Source organism: Photinus pyralis, unplaced genomic scaffold (genome assembly GCF_008802855.1).
Source record: "Photinus pyralis isolate 1611_PpyrPB1 unplaced genomic scaffold, Ppyr1.3 Ppyr1.4_LG3b, whole genome shotgun sequence".
Lineage (NCBI taxonomy): Eukaryota > Metazoa > Arthropoda > Insecta > Coleoptera > Lampyridae > Photinus > Photinus pyralis.
Genome location: NW_022170510.1, coordinates 25883144 through 25903757, shown reverse-complemented (window position 1 = coordinate 25903757; position 20614 = coordinate 25883144). Strand labels below are relative to the sequence as shown.

Sequence of the window (20614 nt, the reverse complement as noted above, 5' to 3'; positions counted from 1 at the left end):
CTCAAAACAGAAAACGAAAAACTAGGTAGGTTACATAATTTTGTAAACATAATAAATAAATATGACACAAAAATAGAAACGGAAATGTATGATACATTGCTACATGGAATACCTATAATTTGTGATTGAAGTAGTACTCGTCAAACATATTTTGTAGGTAGGTATGTATTACAACAATACAAAATAAAAATTGCAACAAAAAATAAAATAATACATATTATACCTACCTATTGCTAAGACATATGTAGGTATAAATATGAACAGTCATATACCTATATATTTTTATTAAACAATATCCATTACCCATACATTTGATTGCAGGATATTTGTCATCTCACTTCTAAAAACTACAAAATTTTCGTAACTTGAGGGCAATTCTAACAACCCAGAACATGTATGCCCTATTGGAACCCGCCCAAAGCCAGTTGTGTTAATAATTGATACATAAATGTCTCTTGTAGGTAAATCAGACCCGGTACAAAATCTGAAAAAGGCCGAACGTGTACTATCATCAACTTCTTTTATAAATTTTTTCAAATATCCATATATTTCTGTTATTTGTGGCGTAGTTTCGTTTGCATTTTGTAAATGAATTTTTGCCAAACAGTTTTTTGAGGATGGTTTTATGTTGTTAAATAGAGCCATAATTTCAGAGGTGCTAATCCTACTGTGCGTTTGGAATACTTGTCCGAAGCATTTAATAACAAAAGCGGGCTTTTGAATGAGCTCTTTGTGGGCAATGTCCCTTAAGAATAAATTAATATTGGTTTTTGTGGGAATCCATTTTGCATCATAATTGGAGAAAATGTCTAAGAGTTCATCACTGTCCACATTATCGAAGTCCAACAATGCTTGCCGGAGAATTTCCCTTTCAGATTCGCAAACAAAATGCAAGAAATTTTGTATTAGATCTTCATCTTGTATCGCACATCCCAAACAACTCAGAATAAAAACAGGAGCTATTTTTATTGGAATATAACTTTCTGTAGTAAAACCTTTTAAGAATATACTTGCAATCGCTTTCCACTGAGTTTCATTAAAATCGTGTCGCAAATACGGAATTTTCAGATTGGTTCCTACAGAACACTTCTCATAAAAACTGGACCAAAATTCTGAAAGTGTATCTCGGAAAACTCCTCCAACATCCTCTGCGTATTCTGTTTCTCCGTTTGGAAGAATCATTTCAATTTTTAGAGCACAAGAATAATGAAACGTGTGCTTCTGAAAAGCTTCTATCAGTTCCTCAAATATTTTGCCTCTGTGTAGTGTTAACGTTTGAATATTATCTGTTTGCTGAAATTGGTTTTCTGCATTTAGATCTTCAAGGTTTGGACGGTTTCTATCAAGAACATTTGTAGTATAATTCTGTACACTGGTAGAAGTACTCTGAATAGCAGGCAATTGTGCTGACATTGTAGTTGTTTCTAAGAATCGTTCATTTGGATGTATGTCAAAATGTGGATTATTAAATAATTCCTGCAAACCTGGCTCCGAAGCAGACTCCAAATCAAATATAACCACATCATTTGTGGTAATGGCATCCTAAAGAAATTACAATTTACATTATAACTATTCTACAACACTGAAGTAATAGATTTTGCAATAATAAAAGTTCGCTCTAAAAATAATGTGAATTGCAGCACTCACTTTATTAGTTTCGACTCGTGGTACAAACTTTCGCACTCGTGCTAAATGTACACATACATAAGTCTGTCCTTATTGCAAAATATATTATTTCGATTTTGCAACTATAAAAATAATCAAATATGACCATTTTAGTGTTAGCACATTAGTAAACGAGCCCTACATATATTTAGTGTGTCATCTATTTGATTGTTATATAGTTATTTACCTCTTGTAGTATGTCAAGATCTTCATCTAGAAAATTTGAATAAAATCGGGCAGTTTCAGCTGCCACCACTACTTCTGAGGCCTCTGCAGTTGACTGTTCGATGACGTCTTTTTCTGCGGCTAAAATATAACAAGTTAAAAATTCATTATGCAAACATAAATGACGAGAGCGTATTTTCCTCTTAAAAATATTAATTATAAATTTTAAATTTCATTTAAATGCTTCCGTAAATAAGAAAGTTGGCGCTGCGCATGTGCAAAACGAAATTTTTAAATTGGTGTTAGTGGCATTGCGCATGCGCGAAACGAAGAATTGAAATTGGTGTTAGATTTTCTTTTATTCAAAGTGCCTATGTATCAAATTTCATTTAAATACGTCCGTAAATAAGAAAGTTGGCATTGCGCATGCGCCAAACGAAATTTTGAAATGGCTCACTGGTTAGTGCATTGGGCTACAAAGCCGGAGGTCGGGTGTTGGAACCTGGGCTGAGGTAAGAATTTTTCATCTGTGGCAGAGATGAAAATTTCCTTAGATCAGTTTCGAGCATTCTGCCGGCTACTCCGAATTAGGTTTTCATGCAGTTTTCTTAATTCGTAAGGAGTAGTAGAAAACAACTCAAGACCTTCTGCAGGGTCACCTCTAATAGCATTAATGCGGGTCACTCTGTAATTGGGCGCAAGCCTGTTGAGGACGCAAAACTAAACAAAGTTTGGGAAGGACTTGAATATGTGCCGTGAGACAAATTGTGTTCACATTAAACATTTGCAGGTAAATATGATTGCATTGCTTTTTCAGTTGACCTATAAATAATAATATTGAGTTCATTAACATTTAAAAACACTCAGGTTAACCAAATAGATAATATTGCTTGAAACATGGCTTCTGTCAAACATAAAATTACCTACAGTTGTCAAATAAAGATATAGCGTAATTAGTCGGTACGTATATTGGGCACCCTTTGTCCAGAATTTGTGGCTACGTCTCGCCTCAGCTGCAAATTCTGGACTCAACACAAAAAGATTTCGTTATTATGACTAAACATTTCAGTCCCGTTTGACAAACGACTGATAGTCGGTCCTGATGATCAGTCCTGATGGGATAGAGTCATTGTTTTAAGTTACTTTTTCTACAATCGATATCCAAAGTAGGCATTTGCGCTCGTATTTGACAACGCAAACGTCATCTTTTCTGATGAATGTCACTTTGTCGCATATAAGCGACTAAATGAAAAAAACGCACGCTCCCCAATTATTAACTATAAATCAAATATGCATTGCTCAGAGTATCCAATGACAACGAGTAAATGTCATCTGTACTTTTAATTTTCATTCATCAAATTGAATACATTTTTGGAAATATGCGAACTGCTCTATTGTAGAAAAAATCTTGTGTGTAATTCGAGCGCAAATTGATAGTCGATTTCAAGAGATTGCCGCGCTCCTTCGTCGCGCGTCAACTGTCTCTTTCAATCGACAATATATCACTTTGCGCTCTTAATACACAAATAGCTATTTTCACACGTTGTGCGTACCATCAGTCGTTTGTGAAACGCGGCTTAAGAGTATAGTAGCACAATAACCAATTCCTACTCTTGTTTTTTTGTAGTACAATCATTGTATTTATAAATGTTTATAAATACAATGGTACAATTTAAACAATTATTTAGTCCTCTCTAAAAATACTGTGTTACGTACACACATTGAATAAAAACAATGGTATAAATTAGTCTAAGAAAAACCATAGTATACCATACTCGCTATAAGGGCATTATTCCTTTGGATGTTTTACATCTCCCGCTCGTTTTGTAATAACTTTCATCCTCAGTAATGATTAGGCATTCGTTATATCGTGGTTGTTCAGTATTCAACAATACTCTCGTCTGATTTGATTGTGCACTCACCTCTCGAGCCACCATTTTATAAACTTTTATACCATTGAATATAAAATTAAATAATATACATACCATTTATGTTTTTTCGCTCAGATTTTAAATAAAATCGAAGAACTTTTACTTTAGTACTATTCAAAATCTGAGAAATAGATATATCTGGTGGATATTCATTGTGTTTGAAGTCTAGCAAGTCAAAATCGAAATCCTCGATGTTTCCTTTGGGTGAGAAACCGTTAGGGAAAAACACTTTTTGCGCAGCTTCAATCAGTTCTTGTTTCATCGCAGATTTCTCCACTGTCAGTTTCCTAGTTCCTCCCCCTTTTTTGCTACGTACTTGCACAATTTTGTTTCCATCTTCATGTAGCCAACCCATTTCAATATTTCTGGTCGACTTTTCTGAATTGTATTTAATTTTTTTCTTTGTGTGTACCACAGATTCCTCATCATTTTTATTTCCCCTAAATATTTGGCTTCTAATTTTTTCCAGTAGTGATTGTTTAGAAGCTTCTTGTTTCGATGTACTTGGTGCTCGCATCAAACAAAACTCTCTAACCAACTTCCTGTGCCCATAAGCTGGTAAAAATGTTTTTAGTTCTGTATCGGACATCATATTTATAACTTCTTCAGAAATCTGAACAAAAAAAAACATTTGTTAGAATAAATTTGTGGGGAGGAAGATAGTAGGTGAATGACTCTGATATTTTAAATGCTAATGCATATAGATTCAACAAGTCCCTAACTTTTTAAATGTATCCATAAGCATTAGCTTATTAATCTAATACAAACCTGTTCTGCAATAATATTTTGAACAACTTCCTCTGGCACATTATGCCGTTTCAAGAAATCTTCTAATTCCGACATTTTTTCTCAAACCACGTAAAATGCAGATCGTACAACTGAAACTAAGTTAGGTGCTTAATGTGCGTTCCAACTGAATTATGGGTTTTGTTTTGTGTTTTGTTCAATTCAGTGGCTGTTAAACATAAAATTTTGTTTCGTAAGCAAAGTTAAAGCTGTATGATTATGTCGCCACTTGGTTTGTTACTCACTAGTGGTTAAAGGAGACAGTATTGTTCAATCGCATTACTGCGACGTGTGTGAGACGAAATGTGACACACCATATGATACGATCGTCGATCGTCCTCCAACTTTAAGTTTCGACCCTATTGGTTGGTTCACGAAGATAACTTATTAGATAGCCATCTCCAACTAAACTTCAAGAAAACCAATTCGCGAATCCACCATTTGTGCTCAATACCATCACCGAACACAAAACAAAATAAAATGTAAATAGAAGTAACTAGAATTAGTATAATATTTAGGGTAGGTGTAGGTACCTACGTATGATTTTACAAACATTAAGATTAATAACTAAAATTATAGTACATTCTTCAACGAGCGTAGAATAGAAGCTATTATTCACGTGGATGAAGTTCCAAGTGAATAATAGCCATTCTAGGCAAGTAGAAGACTATACTTCCTTTACGACTATTAAAAAATTAAAAGAAATTAGTTACGTTTTTGACGTTTCAAATGGTGACTTATGCGGTTGCTAAGATACGCTCCGTCAGTTTTTTCCAAAGCGATGTGATTATTGCATATTACCGTGAATTCTGAAAAATAAAAGCATGTGATTGGCTAATCGAGCGTGATTTCTTACAAAGAAATCACGCTGTGAAGAATTTAAACTATTATTCAATGTAATATGCAGCAAGAATCAGGGCATTATTTAATAGTCGTAGAGAAAATAATTATTATTACCTACATTGCTACCTACCTGCCTACTACATACAAACAGATGGCACAAAATAAACTCAAAATGTAAGTATAACAACCGGCTCGAACGCTGGAATCTCTTGATCACGTCTCGTTGTTCAGGACGCACACACAAATGAAAAAGTCAATATAGTGAGAAAAATCTAAATATATTGAGAAAAATGCCAATATATTGAGAAAAATCTCGATATATTGAGAAAAATCTCGATATATTGAGAAACATCTCAATATATTGAGAAAAATCTCAATATATTGAGAAAAAAGTCAATATATTGAGATTTTTAAAAGAAAAAAAGTTGGTGACACCAGGAAGCTTTGTAGTTTATGACACCTGGCAATAATTTTTTTGTAAAATGCGGTTCACTGAGGAAAAAGTATTTATAATAAACAACGTTTACAGCGAAAATATTTACTCTAGTACGCGATATTTGTTTTCCGTGCATGTGAAAACCTACTTCAATTAGTTAGGAAATTTCCATGGCTTAACATGATTTTGCTAATTGGATTTATTGCCGAATTTTTGATAAAATAATGAGAAATACACCTGAAAATAAGCTAATTCGTATATCATTAGATGAGAAAAAAACTTCTTTTGATTGGTGTCATTACAAACCCTCTAAGTTAACATGGGGAGCAACGATCGGCAAAAAAACGTTTTTTATTATACCTGAATCACAATCTCCGTTTTAAACACTCAAATGCGTGCGAAAAAGGGCCTTTAAAACACACGTGCTTTAAAGTTGCTAAGTAACGATACTTCAATTTGAAACTGTCATCTGGATGAAATAAAAAATCCTCTTAGGTCGCTTTCTGTAAATGCAGAACATTTCTTTGGCTTTTGTACCTATCCTTTGGTTGAAGCTTTCACAAACGCGCGTAATTTAGGGTTTGCTTCCAAATCTGTTCCACTTTTTAATCGCAGCACTGCTTTAAAGATTTGAATGAATGCACCAAAATATAGAATATTTAAATACCTTTGACATTTCCTTCATATATGCCAGCATTATGGATGCATTTAAGACTGTATTCGTAAGTAACTTCCTATTCATCCATGGAAACAACTTTTCATATTCTTTATAATAGGCTTTACTGGAGTTTGATTTTACACCTACCAACGTTTGTTTACATTTTACAACAATCGATTTAATGGACGGTGTATTATCTTTTTCAACGGAAATCGTTTAATTCACAAAGACGATGATTTTTATAAGCAACGTCAAGTGACATTTCCATGGCAATCGTGAAATTACGAACACCCAGCCCACTTAATTAGACATGTATATTTGAGTATAACGTCAATATGACTTCATTGTATTTCCTATTTTTAAATTATACTGCAGGTATAATAAAAAATACTATAAGATACACGTGTATAATTGGTCTTTAAAGCAGTTGCAACGTTAAAGGCACTCCGCTTTGCGTCGTGCCCTTAAACTCGTTGCGCGTGCTTTAAAGACTTGATTATACACTTGTATCTTAATCTACTATTTCGCATGTTAATTTCCTACGTTTGGTTTTAAAATATTCACCCGGTATGTGAAATTCCTTTTCATTGGTGATAACGCAATCTCAGAGGAGGTCAGCGATGTACTTGGTGATTCTTCATAGAATATTCTTCAATTTTTTTACCCCATGTTTTAATATATTTTATGTTTTGTTAATGTGTATTTTTATTAAATAAAATATTACAAGTTTATATAGGTATTAAACTTTGGAATATCTTGGGTTTCACCGCGTGCGACGTCTTCAAAAGTGCAGTAGGGAAGCCTCTCATGCAGTTCCGATGCCAGTAGGTTATTTTTGTTATCATAAATGAATTCCCTGACCCCAAAAACATAACTCTAGACACCTTACACGACCCGGTGTGCCTTAGAAATATAATTCGATCAAAAGTCTGTCATTTTCCAAAAATGGCGGCTTTTCACGGACTTCCTGTATCCGGATTAGATTTCTGGCGCTACCATTGGATTCCTCGGGTTAAAATCATACGAAATCGACACCCAGATCTCGTCTCTAGGCCATATTTAGTTTTGAAAAAATTTTTACAATAAATCACCCCCACCCCCTCTAAAATCTACCCACACGGAAAATGTCAAGTGTTCTTCGGGCCAAATCATCTAAATGGCTCTAAGGAACAGCTGTACCAAGTGGCACCTTGGTATAAGAAAATGCAGTATCTTTTGGTATACCGCTAGTACTAAGTGTGTTGAGCATGGTGTACACAGGCGGTCGCGCAGCTGCTTGATTCAATACGGTTGTAGAGAGGCTCTAAACTCACGTAATTAGAGTGAGAGGTGCGAAGAGAGATGCAGTAAATCGTCCGCACGGCGGGTACTTCAGAATAAGTTCCCACATAGCATTCGATATCTTATGTATATACATTTTAAATCCAAAATGTACAGGGAATATTCTGTCCATCTTGTATACCATCGATGTATATTCATTATAGACATATGTATTTTATGTCCATTATGGATATTTTATAAATATACATTTTGGATGTGCTATGGATGTTTAGGCACCGTCGCCGAGTTTACTATCGCCGAGTTGACGATCGCCGACTTAGAATCGCCGAGTTGGAATCGCCGAGTTTACCATCGTCGAGTTGACATGCTCCGACTATAAATACATAAACAATACGGTACATACAATATCTTTTATTGTAAAAACATTAACATTGTGCTCTATTCTATATAAAGAAAACACTATTCTTACTAGTGACAGGACCCTATCAACATATAGAAGTCGTTTTCGTTGTCCTTAATCTTCTAAGAGTTTTTACGGCTCTGCCGCGCCGTGTTTAATATTTTTTAAATGCATTTTTTATTAAACTGTTCCAAGGAAGCTTATATTTTTAGAATACGTATGAATGTGGCTTTTTAATTATATTTTTTGTAGGCGATATCGGCGCTAGTTCAAAGTTTATGGTCATTTGAAGAATTTTTTTTGTAAATAAAATTCTAGATTTTTGACCGTAATTCGATTTTTTGTCCGTATGCTTTTTTTGTTTCAGAAAATGATTGGCCATCTTTTATTTATGCGAAAATGATACCACACACTTGCCCGAGTAGTTATAATTTAGCAGTTATGACCACCAACAGCGCGCGCGGCGTAAGAAAAGTTTATCCCCTCCCCCTCCCTCACAGCAGCGTATCTCCCGCTGCCTCCCGGGCGATTTCCATTCGGGTCTACCTAAGTAGCAAGTGTACCAAGCTTTAATGACAAAAATATTGGTGTTGGCGTATAACGACCCCACTATTACTTACCTCTCAATAATACGAAAATTACTGCAGGGCGTTTATTTATTAAAGTACATTTAGTAAGCCTTATATCGTTATAAAGAGAAAAATTTGTCCTTTTTAAAAATGTCAAAGCCAACTATGACTACCATTTAAAAAAATTATGTCATTTTGTTGTATTTCTAATAATAACGATTCTACAACAGTTAAATGAAAAGTCACTAAATATCTGTTTTTCGCTCATATCTAGTGAACTGCGGATTTTTTTCAAAAAACAAAAGCATATCTTAAATAAGCTCTTAAAACGACAACTCTTTTCTCATTTAACCGAATCCGTATGTCTTGTGGTTTTCGAGATCCCAATGCTTAAAATGAAAAAAAACTCACCCTGTATACATGGGATTATATGTTATGTATATACCTACGTTTTGGATTTGATACATGCGTTTTCTGTATTACCGACGTGACAAACGTTAGCATCTCATTTTCTGTGAATTACGGCGATGAAGATAGTAAGGTGCTATTGCAAATCCAGTTCATTTTTCTAAAATCAGGAGAGTTATTCAGGGAGTTATTAATGAGTTTGTTTGTCTAATTTGGACAGTTAAAGTAATGTTTTTTATTTCGTGTGTGCATGACCTAAAGTGGCAAATATGTGTTAGTGAGATGTAAAGACTGGATGGGAATTAATATAAGGACAAGAATGCCAGGTATGTTAGAAACCTATTTTTTATGAACTCGCACTATTATAGTGTTGAACAAGAACACGATCAAGTTTGATTCAAGACTACGGTGTTAAATAAACCAATAATAATTTCTTAAGCACATTTTCCATTGCATACTAGAAGACATAATAAACAAAAAGCTTCACTCAGTGAAAAGAATTTATTTATGTACGTATAGATGCTAGTAAACTTCCCGAATGTTAGAGGAATCTCCATAGAACATCCATTCTGAATGTATACAATATTCATAGAATATCCTATTAAACATCTTTGCATATTACAGGAATATTCATGGTATATCCAGTTGTCAGTATACCAATATACACAGCATGTCTGATGCATATACATAAGACATCCACCCGCACTAGCCTGCCGCTTCCGCACAACCACTTGCAGACCTTCCGGCAAACACCCACGTTTCGTCTATAAAGCGACCTCGCATTTCATGAGAGATGTAACGTTCATGCGATAGCGCCTAAGGGGGTATAAAGACAACGGCGTTTGGACGACTCGGCGCTGTTCCGCGCTGCAATGGCCGGTCCTGCTGCTGGCTGGATGTCGGACGCTGACTGTTTTTCGGCCACAGACGCTGGCTCCACAGGGTCCTCCCCGCATTGCTTCAGTGAAATTTCCAAATGTGGTACTAGCCTATAACTGTAAAAAATTGCAAATTTACCTCCTCAATGCAATCCAGCAGGCGAAGAGGACTTCCAATGGGTTGCTCGGCACGAATATATTCAACCAAATTCAAGATAAATTGCCTCTAACGTAATCGTCTGTCGAACATTGTTTATTCCTCTACAAGGCAAACAAATTTCACGACATAATTCACATACCAATTTTAACATTATGAAGACTGACTATGGATTGTTTTTTTTAAATTGTTATTTCTGTGATAGAATCGACGCGTCATGTCACACCGGCAAACATTCAATAGTCAAACTTTAATGGATTGTACCCGTATGTAAAAAAACCTCTGTCTGTAACTTTAAAAGGGGATGCAAGAATTTTGTCTATTCATCGAATTTAGTTTAGTCAAAAGTTTTTCAAAAAAACTTTTGAAATTTGCATAGCTTCGTTCACATTTTACTCATTTTGATACACATTTATACTTCTATTTTTGGGATGTGGCTTATAGTACATTTACATTTTTGCCTTGAAAAGATTATTTTCTTTCTTGGGATTTAAGAGGTGTATCAAAGTTAGGATGCGTGTAACTTTCTGTGAAATCTAAATTCTAAAGGGATTTATGGATGGCATTCAGTTGCGGGAGTCTTGCAACACTACTTTAATCTACAAAGGAATTTGCTTAATACTCTTTTGTGCGTAGGCATATAATGAGAAATCTAAATTGGAGTGTATAATTAAAGGAACTGTTAAAATACATTGCAGATTTGTCACCATTTACACTAGCTTTAAATAAACATTAAATGGTTACAGATGGGCACTGTATAAAATATTACACCCTACTGTAATTTATATAGCACGAGCGAAAGGAAGGAAGCACTTATTGAAAAGGTTTGAAAAGGGAACTCGGCATAAAGGAAGCTAAACTAGGCGAGTTAAATAGCTGTCAAAGCTGCAATTAACATTAGGTAGGTATATAAAAATCAAGATTACGGGATGAAAATTTAGTAAAATGCGCCTGATTAAAAAACTGTCAGTATTTGCAGTGGCGTCTGTTAAGAGCCTAAATTAAGATTTTGAAACTTTTTAAAAAACATTAATGCAAATGACCTGCCGTTCTTAATTAAACTTCTTGATACAGTCAAAACTTTAATAAATAACCGTCTAACTGAGTTTTATTTTAAGAAGCTTTTATTAAAACTGTTATAATTATTCACTAACACGATTAGATGATATTTTCATGTTGGCTATCAAAATATGCACGGAAACTGACATTTTAATGGAGTTTTTATAGAAAATTAAGAAATGTTTTGCAATAAACTTTTCTTCGAGCTTTTCTTAGAACTTTTTTTAGAAAATCCAATTTGTTAGCTTTTCACAAATGTACAAAAAGAAGGTTAACCTACACTGTCTAGTGTCTAGTGTCTTTCCTTAAAGAAACTAATCTACTTTCGCAGTTTATATTATTAAATTTTGATTCTTAAACGCTGGTTACGTTAAAACAGTACATCTTGAAGTGAGAAATTTATCCTTCCTAATAGTCAGGGAGACATTTCTGAAAAAGGCTCTCTAAATCATGTCTAACGGCGTTTTGTGCTACAAACTGGCAACAGGCGGTTCTAGACTAATTTGCCCCCGCTGAAAACGATGTTGCCAGACCCGATTTTGACATTTAAGCCCTTAAATCCAAGATGGCGGCCAAAATTGCCGTTTTTTTTCGGTTATTTAAAGCCCACAAGGTAGCCACTGCACATTTTGGGTAGTTTAAGGGTAGAATAACATCTAGTACACACGACGACACCGTTTAGGTACACTTTCGTATTCATATTAAGGGCATAAATGCTTAAACTCCGCTTAAAAACGTCAAAAATGCAAAAATTCATCATTTTTTTCTTTCTGACCGGTTGTCGGCGTCCAATATGCATTCATATGGTCAAGTTAACATTTAAGTATGTGGGGACCTCCAGCAGCGCCATATGCCTAGGGCCTAAATATCAAGATGGCGCCAAAAATATATGCGACGAACTTCCCCCTTAGCTCGTGCACGAACGGTATTACCGGGGACGGTCGGTCGGTCACTCGGGCGCCACCAAGACTTAATCTGCACCCCCTAAGTCTTGGGAAAAGGGGCGGTTTTGTCGGACGGGGTGGAAAGCCTCCGGGTATCCTCTAGTGGAGAACGGAATCTACCAGGGATCGGTAAGAGTTCACCACAAAATGGCGGCGGTCACTTCCGGCTTATCTAAAACAAAATATGGCCGACGGCCCTGACGGTAAATTTCCTAAAGGGAATAAAGCAATAAAGCACAAATCAATTAGCGGTGTCTAGGGGAACGAAAAGCGGAAAAACAAGGAGAACAGAATATACTTCCCCCCTTTAATCAACGTAATTGAAAATTAAGCGCTTACCTTGGTTCAGTAACGGTGGTATTAGTTAAACAGTGGTAACACTATCGATAGAAAATACGGTAAGCTTAAGGCGGTAATGAAACTTAGCGGAACGGGGTAAAAGTTACGGTAGTGCAAAAAGGTAAACTCAAAACGGTAGTTAAACGGAAAGGACAACGGATTGACTTACGGTCGCTCAAACGGTAAAACGGTAAAACAAAAGGCTTGCGGTGGATTCGGAAGGATACGGTTTCGCAAATTAGAAAAATCAAAAGGCGTACTTACAACTCGAAAGTATGAAGCAAAAAGATCCCTCTTCCCCCTTAGCTCGTGCACGAACGGTATTCTAAATAAGGGAAAGCACAATTATTTCAAGTTCATTTAATTGTCGAACAATAATATAATTGTACAATTCAATTATTACACCGGGGACGGTCACTCGGGCGCCACCAAGACTTCACTCAGCACCCCCGAAGTCTTGGGAAAAGGGGCGGTGCGGTCTTCGCGGACGGGGTGGAAAGCCTCCGGGTATCCTCTAGTGGAGAACGGAATAACCAGGGATCGGTCAGGGTTCACCACAAAATGGCGGCGGTCACTTCCGGATAATCTAAAACAAAATATGGCCAACGGCCCGGACGGTAAATTTCCTAAAGGGAATAAAACAATAAATCAATTAGCGGTGTCTAGGGGAAATAAAAGCGGAAAAGCAAGGAGAACAGAATATAATGAAGTTTAGCGGAACGGTGGCAAAAGGTTACGGTTGTGCAAAAAAAGGAAACTCAAAACGGTAGTGAAAAGGAAAGGACAACGGCTTGACTTACGGTCGCTCAAACGGTAAAACGGTAAAACAAAAGGGTTTCGGTGGATTCGGAATGATACGGTTTCGCAAATTAAAGAAATCAAAAGGCGTACTTACAACTCGAAAGTATGAAGCAGAAAAGATCCCTCCCAAAATGAGCATTTTCCTTTTAAAGGAAACCAATTTTGGTGGAAGTGGAACAGGGAATTTCCAAAGCCGGGCGGTGCTCGTACCGAGAGCGGTAGAAAATAATTCGGTTTTTAATTAATTGAGGCTCCTGTGGTTATCTTAAAAATCTGAGACAACTTGCAAACAAATAGAAAAATTACAGCGCCTCTGTGGACACCTCTCTCGACGGTTTCTGACAGGGTTTACTACTGCCCATTAACATGGCATTAATTAACAGCGCTTACCTAATTAAGCGTAATCAAACCTAAGTACTGATCAATCCAATCTGCAACTAGCTCCTTTGGACTTTTTCTTCTCAAACGGCGCTATCGCTTTAACACTCTTATCGCAACATGCAGGCATACGGACGGGACTGCAAAACTTGTAAACAACTCGATTTGAACTGGTTCTATCCTTGATTTTACTTATTATGGGAATCTAAAACATCTTATAAATAATTAACGGCGCTGAAACCAAAGAATATTAATTGTCCCTCATCTTCGCCAGGAAACATCCTTCGGTGGTTACAAAAATATCGCGGTCTTCTTGCGTAACGAAGCCCAAACCAATCCTTACTATACAGGGTGGTCCTTGTAAATGGCAAACTAAATGGGGAAATTCCGGGTGCTTCGTTACAAAAAGTCCAAAAACAGTGAAAAAGTCGTTCTTTTTGCCGTAGTTTTACTACACTGGCCACTCTTTACGTTCGCTGTTCATTTTGGTGTTCTGGAACATTATTATGAGTAATTGCGACTGCCACCCCGAACGTAATACACCCCACGAGAGGAGGGTGGAATTATCATCTCCAACCGAACGTATTCGCGAAACTATCAATCACTGCACTCACGTGTGCACAACACGAAGATGCACAATCTTCGTCGGCGCCGCTCCTGAAGTTCGCCTTTGTCGCTTCGATGGCGTCTTCCACCTACGCCCGACATTTCATTTAATATTAAAAGTCAATTAATTTTACATCATGTAACTAAGATTATATTCCATGAAGATATTTTTTAATGTTATTGTTTAATTGTCATCGTTCTTTCCCCATGCTGCCTTTCAAATTTTGCATTGTGTACTTCTAAAATGAGTACGGAATGCACGTAGCATGGCTATGACTGAGCGACCGTTAGAAAAGTATGCCTCGACGGCGAACGCGGCTTCCGCCTTCGTCCACTCCATGATGGTGACTACACCACGCGGCGGAAAAACTTTATATGCCCTTCTCTCAAATATACCCATTCCCAATTTCGTCGGAGCAACCGTCGCCTAAGGGCGCCGAATACAAATCAGCAAGTTCCTCTGCCCTACACTGTATTTGCCCACAAATTACGCCGGTTCCATAGTTAAAGTTTATAGGAGACGAGTCCCCACTTCCGCAGTTAAGCCCTTCAGTTGTGTAACATCCAGAATGATATTCGCAATTGTCATATTATGGCTCCAGGCCATCGAAATGGGAAATGTGTGGCCAGTGTAGTAAAAATACCGTAAAAAGAACGACTTTTTCACTGTTTTTTGGACTTTCCAGCCGCCATCTTGATATTTAAGCCCCAGGCATATGGCGCTGCTAGAGGTCCCCACATACTTAAATGTTAACTTGACCATATGAATACATATTGAACGCCGACAACCGGCCAGAAAAAAAAATGACGAATTTTTGCATTTTTGACGTTTTTAAACGGAGTTTTGGCATTTCGGCCCCTAATATGAATACGAAAGTGTGCCTAAACGATGTCGACGTGTGTACTAACTACTAGATGATATTCTACCCAAAACGTTCAGTGGCGTGCCTTGTGGGCTCGAAATAACCGAAAAACGGTAATTTCGCCCGCCATCTTGGATTTAAGGGTTTAAATGCCAAAATCGGGTCTGGCAACAGGGCGCATCGTTTTCAGCGGGGGCTAATTAGTCTAGAACCGCCTGTTGCCAGTTTGTAGCACAAAACGCCGTTAGACATGCACTTTTCAGGAATGTCTCCCTGACTATAATCCTCCTCAGACTTTGTGCCACACTTCCATATGCTGTTAATTTAATAATACTGTGAGTGTGACCGCGAGTATAGGTTATGATAATGTAACGTCGGCATTCCATTTTTAATGAAGCAATGTAGTGCAACCATTACATCTTTCGAAATTAGATTATGTTGTCGGAAATTCTGAAATTACTTGCAATATTAGAGGAAATTAGATACGAAAGGGTAGAGTTAAATGAACTGAAATTGATTTCTGAAATAAGTTTACGGTTCGCCAAATTTGAATTGAAAAAAACTCATTAATGCGATCTAAGCCTCGTAATATACACAACTTCCTACGAGGCCACGACTAAAAAGGTAACAGTAGGTATTAGATTTAATTATCGAATTAAATTAATTTCCCACCTAGAGAATTGACAATATATCCTTCGCACAGAAATCTAAAATATAGCATATTTCACACTCCACAGTATAGTTTACCTAAACGAGCAATCCACCGTACAAAGATAAATGCCGAACTTTTCTGGCTCCTCGCACTGCTAAACCCAGAAACCAAAGCTTGTGCATTTTCACTAATACCATTAGGATCGGAAGTAAACTGGTAATCTTTTATTCATTGATCTGCGAAAAAGAGGAAAAAGAAATGTCGCGCATCGGAAGGAAGCTTATTTTACGTTTAACAAGAAATTGTGCTATTCTTTCTTAAGATAATTCATTACAAGCACAATATAAACGAAAACAATACAATTCATCTTCTTTTAATAAAGTAAATGGCGTCCCTAATGAATACAAAAGAAAAAAAATCAGCAAACGAATCACGTAATGCCGTATCAGAGTGAACCGAAAAATGTGATGTAATTTCCATAGACTTCCCTCAACTTTGTTTTATTAGCACTGACGTCAGTTTACGTATTTTAAGATGCATAGCTTGTGCAGTATAAATGGTAAGTTAGATTACATCTATTTGTAGAGCGTTATTATGAAAGCACATGTTGGATGTTTCGCGTATATGTTTTTTGATCACTGTGCAAAACGTTATGGGCCCACCACACCAGAGTCTCGAGTAAATTTCGTGGATTTTTGTGCTTGTTCTTGCGGTTAATTTTTTTCGAGTTTGTGAGTCAAAACAAGTAGTGATGTCGCCGAGACGAGACCAAGTCTTGTCTCGTCTCGTCTCGTCTCGAATTTTCGAGTTGAGACCAAGGTTCCGTCTCGTCTCGTCTGGTCTCGACGAAATGGGACTAACCATCAATCTCGACGAGACTCTCGTTTGGTCTCGAAGTTATTTGTGTAATAATTTGTACTGTTTTTTTTAAATTTTAATAAAGAAAATCCATTGAATTAGCAGTAATTTCAATTGTTTACATAAACCGTTCCTGACCTTACTGATTTAGGACTTAATTACCATAAGTCTTATACAACTGTACCTATTTTTTCTTAAATCCAGGAAGCCTTCGCCGGCTTTATTTTATTTTATTGGCGGACAATTGGTTTATTAAACGTGTACCCTATCATAGCAGTATACCAGATACCTGACTCAAATAATGGTAATTGTCTCTGCGGGAAAAACAAGACTTGATTATGATCTCGCGGATTCAATTATATTAAAAGCCCTTAACGCTCTCATTGTATTTTCACAAGTTTATGGCATTAAATCCAATCGTTTCTAGGTATAGGTACAGTGACTCAATCTGGAACAGTGGATACAACCGTGTTTCTCGTTCTTGATTGGTAGTTCGTTCTGGTCGCCATATTGGGGCTAAAATGCTATAGGTACTTTAGTATGAGTCTACACTTTTCTTTGTGTTCTTGCGAAATTCTGTGAATAAAGGCGCTGCTTCAGGTAAAATGTACCTATATTGTGGACATATGATATATCCAAATATAGTTACTGTAGGTATTATAGGTATTGACATATTTACCGCGTAGTTAAGACCATAAAAGTAAGATTTTACAAAATAACTTGGACAGATTATCTTTAAGTATTTAAGTAACAAAGAATTCAGTGAGACTTTCCTACCTACTTACATTACCAGATACATTTTATGAAAGGTAATACTTTTTAGCTGCATAATGGTAAAGAAAATCTTTAAAATACGCATAATTATGTTTCGTGATTAGCAAATAGAGAAAGAAGGTCATTATTATTTGTTATGCCTTCGTGGTGCCTTTTATATGCTCTACACCATTTTTGGATAGTATGGCGAGACAACGCGAGACTAGACGAGACGAGACGAGACGAGACGAGACTGAAACAGGGCGAGACGAGACTAAGAGTTGGTTTCGTCTCGAGGTTACGAAACGAGACGAGACCTTTGAAAATCTCGTCTCGTCTCGTCTCGCGGCAACACTATAAACAAGATCGTATAGAAATGCCACTGACCAGTGGTAGACATCTATTGAGTTTTTGATGGTAGTAGGCTATTATAGAGTCTTAATTATACAAATATTATGGTGCACACTTAAAGTTATTTGGCACCGACTATGAGCTCATGCAGACGGCGAGATGTGTCAGACAGCCAGATAAATAAAAATATAAAGAAATGTCCGAAAATTGATGCATTCAATACTTCTGCAGTGGCTTCCGGACGAATGTGCATCCTATTTAAAACATTCTACACCAGCCACTTCCTTGGCAATAAGCTATAATAATTATTAGAAAAATCAACTCGCACTTTTAAAGATTTCAACGGGAGTTAATTGCTCTAGGCGCGAATGTTCTGCGAGCTTTTTTGTCAAGTTGGATACATACCATTTATTTAAAAGCAGTGGCGGATCAATTTGATGGATCACTAAACAATAATCACAATTCCTTAATTTAAGAAAATGAGTTTGCCAAGCACAGTTGCACGCTCCAGTTCATGTATTCTAGTATTTATTCTAACGTTGCCTGAGGGGTAATCATGCGAATTAAACGATCACCGTAAAGTTCTTTTTCAGTTGTTCATGTGCGATAGTTCTATCAACCTATTGTCATAAATGAATCCATACGAGCATTTTCTAAACGTGTTGCGCTTGATAGTACGCCTTTAATGTTAATGCATCCATATTGCTGTGTGTAATTATCGCAGGCCAAAAAGGACCACACACAAAACACTTCAAACCTAGTTCTCTTCAATGATAACTTTTCTCGGTATTGATCCACACCCCGATACAAAGCAGTGATTTCGGCCTCGGTAACCAACAAAAGGTGTTTTCTTTCCTCGTCTTCCCCTATTTACATGAAAATAACACTTAAATTTCTTAAAACTTTATCAAGTAATAAAAGCGAGAATAAAAGCTACATAGAAACCACAATAACGAAACGCAAATCGTTCGTCCATACTAATTCTTAGAAATTTCTAGATATAAATCAACACATATGAATACATTTTTAGTAGTGCTGTCGCATTTGCATTAATAAGCACCTTGATAGCAAATAAAATTGTGGTACAAACTTCCTTAATCTAACAATTTCAAGAAATACTCTATGCATAAAGAAATATACAATTTAGACCTTCACTATTCGCTCGACTCGCAAAATTGTTTTGTGTTAAAACGTAATTAGACCCACTAAGTACATTGATTAGAAAAAAATATTTAATGAACATAATAAAACAATTAGGTACACGAATTCATTACAAATGTCTCAAAATAAACTACAACGTCCCAACCGACATTGTTGACACTCCCCTTTAAACTTCAAAAGTAAGGTGACATGGTCCTTTAAAGTATTTTCTCTTAATGTAATGTACCTTTGACAAAATGTGGCGCTTGCCTTTGAACAGAACTGTTTCCTTTAAAAAGCATGTATTGCGGTAGGCAAGATAAAAAAATCACATAAAAACGACGCCAATGGATGGCGATTACTGCATAGGTAAGCCACCTTCTAAACATGTTTGCCAATGCCTTAAAAGTAAAAAATACAAAAACTTTAACCTGTCTTTAAACTGTCTGCAGTTATTTTGGATCACCCGGTATTATCACTCGGAATGCAGGGTTTTTTATTTTATTTATTTAAATTAACGTGCCTCTGCTACTAATGGCCATTGGCACGGGTACAAATACACAAAACTTACATTATGTAGAAAAACAAGGGTAAACGACAACAATAAGTACTATAGTATCAGTGATGTTAAATAGAATTGTAGACGCTAATGTCTTTTAAGTATTTTATAGCATTGACACAATTGTGGTGCGTCTTAAGGTCCACTTTGAGATCACCTTTCAGATTGGATCGAATCCTTTGTTCCGCAAATTGTGGACAGTCCCACAAATGTAGCACTGTTAGTGGAACATTGCAAACTTCACATTGAGGATGCTCGCCTGCTTCTAGTAAGTAACTGTGCGTCATGTTTGTATGGCCAATGCGCAGTCTACGAATTTTTACTAGATCCTGGCGATTAAGAGTGATGCGCTCTGTGCAGTTGATGGATGGTTGGAGGGCTTGAAGCTTGCAGTGTGAGAGGGACCAGATGTTGAATGCAGGGTTTTGAATTTCAACTGTTTCGGAAAGAGTACTAATCACATAACCGTTTCGTTAAACATTTCATTTACCATTATAAAAGTTCTCCAAATTCACGATATAGTACAAAAAATGGTACAGTTAGTGTTTCACTCATTGTTCTCACCTTTTACTGTACCACAATTAAACATTTCTTGACATCTGTTGGTGAGTATCCAAGTCTTTAAAATAGCTATTCAGATTGTTTCAATTTTGACACTAGAACACTAAAACGAAAAACACAATGTTGTTTTTATAGCGGTGTATTTTACTATAGCGGGGATCCCTCCACATGCTTAATAGATAAAGTCCTTTTTTCCACTTCAGCTTGCAATTTCTTTCTAAGTGATTTTAAGTAGTCTCGTTGCTCAATTGTTAGGTTATTATTTATTTTTAATTTTACATTTTCAGGTAAATAAGGTCTTTGTTTCAAAACATCATGGCATGTTGTTTCGTTTTAAAGGTTATCCTTGGATGCCTTATGTGGTTGTGGTTTTTTATCTGTAATTGTGTCTTGTGTCACAAACTTTGTTGACATCAAATTTCTCGAGACGTGGATTCTTCTACATTAAATATTAACACATAAGAGCGCATTAAGTTTGAAAATGTGTTGCTCACTTTGGTCAGGAGTAAAGTTTTCGACTTTAGCATAAGAATTTTTGATATCAATTTCTTTTAATTCAGATAGCGAAATATG

General features: G+C 36.4%; 2 protein-coding genes across 5 annotated transcripts in view; both read right to left on the bottom strand.

The window, feature by feature from the left end:
• LOC116166666 (ionotropic receptor 25a-like) overlaps positions 1–20614 on the bottom strand; it is a 266463-nt gene that overhangs the window by 49127 nt on the left and 196722 nt on the right. The window lies entirely within an intron of this gene.
• Positions 246–5539, bottom strand: LOC116166667. Of its 4 annotated transcripts, XM_031481707.1 has the most exons (6): positions 4793–5200; positions 4530–4645; positions 3816–4374; positions 1853–1971; positions 1011–1542; positions 246–959 (listed from the first exon to the last, which is right to left on the bottom strand). In XM_031481707.1, exons 2-6 carry the CDS (start codon positions 4602–4604, stop codon positions 286–288), a joined length of 1959 nt encoding a protein of 652 aa, XP_031337567.1. In that variant the 5' UTR covers positions 4605–4645; positions 4793–5200; the 3' UTR covers positions 246–285. The 4 variants fall into 4 exon arrangements, with proteins under 4 accessions (XP_031337567.1, XP_031337566.1, XP_031337564.1 ...); XM_031481706.1 differs by lacking the exon at positions 4793–5200 and adding an exon at positions 5521–5539 and having other exon boundaries at positions 246–1542; XM_031481704.1 differs by having other exon boundaries at positions 247–1542; positions 4793–5193.

Excerpts from the sequence above, each read along its gene's own strand:
- LOC116166667 (XM_031481706.1), bottom strand. The coding sequence starts at position 4,604 with ATGTCGGAATTAGAAGATTTCTTGAAACGGCATAATGTGCCAGAGGAA. Across the intron at positions 4,375-4,529 it reads AAAATATTATTGCAGAACAG|ATTTCTGAAGAAGTTATAAA; the intron begins GTTTGTATTAGA and ends TTTTTTGTTCAG. Across the intron at positions 1,972-3,815 it reads TGAGCGAAAAAACATAAATG|CCGCAGAAAAAGACGTCATC; the intron begins GTATGTATATTA and ends GTTATATTTTAG.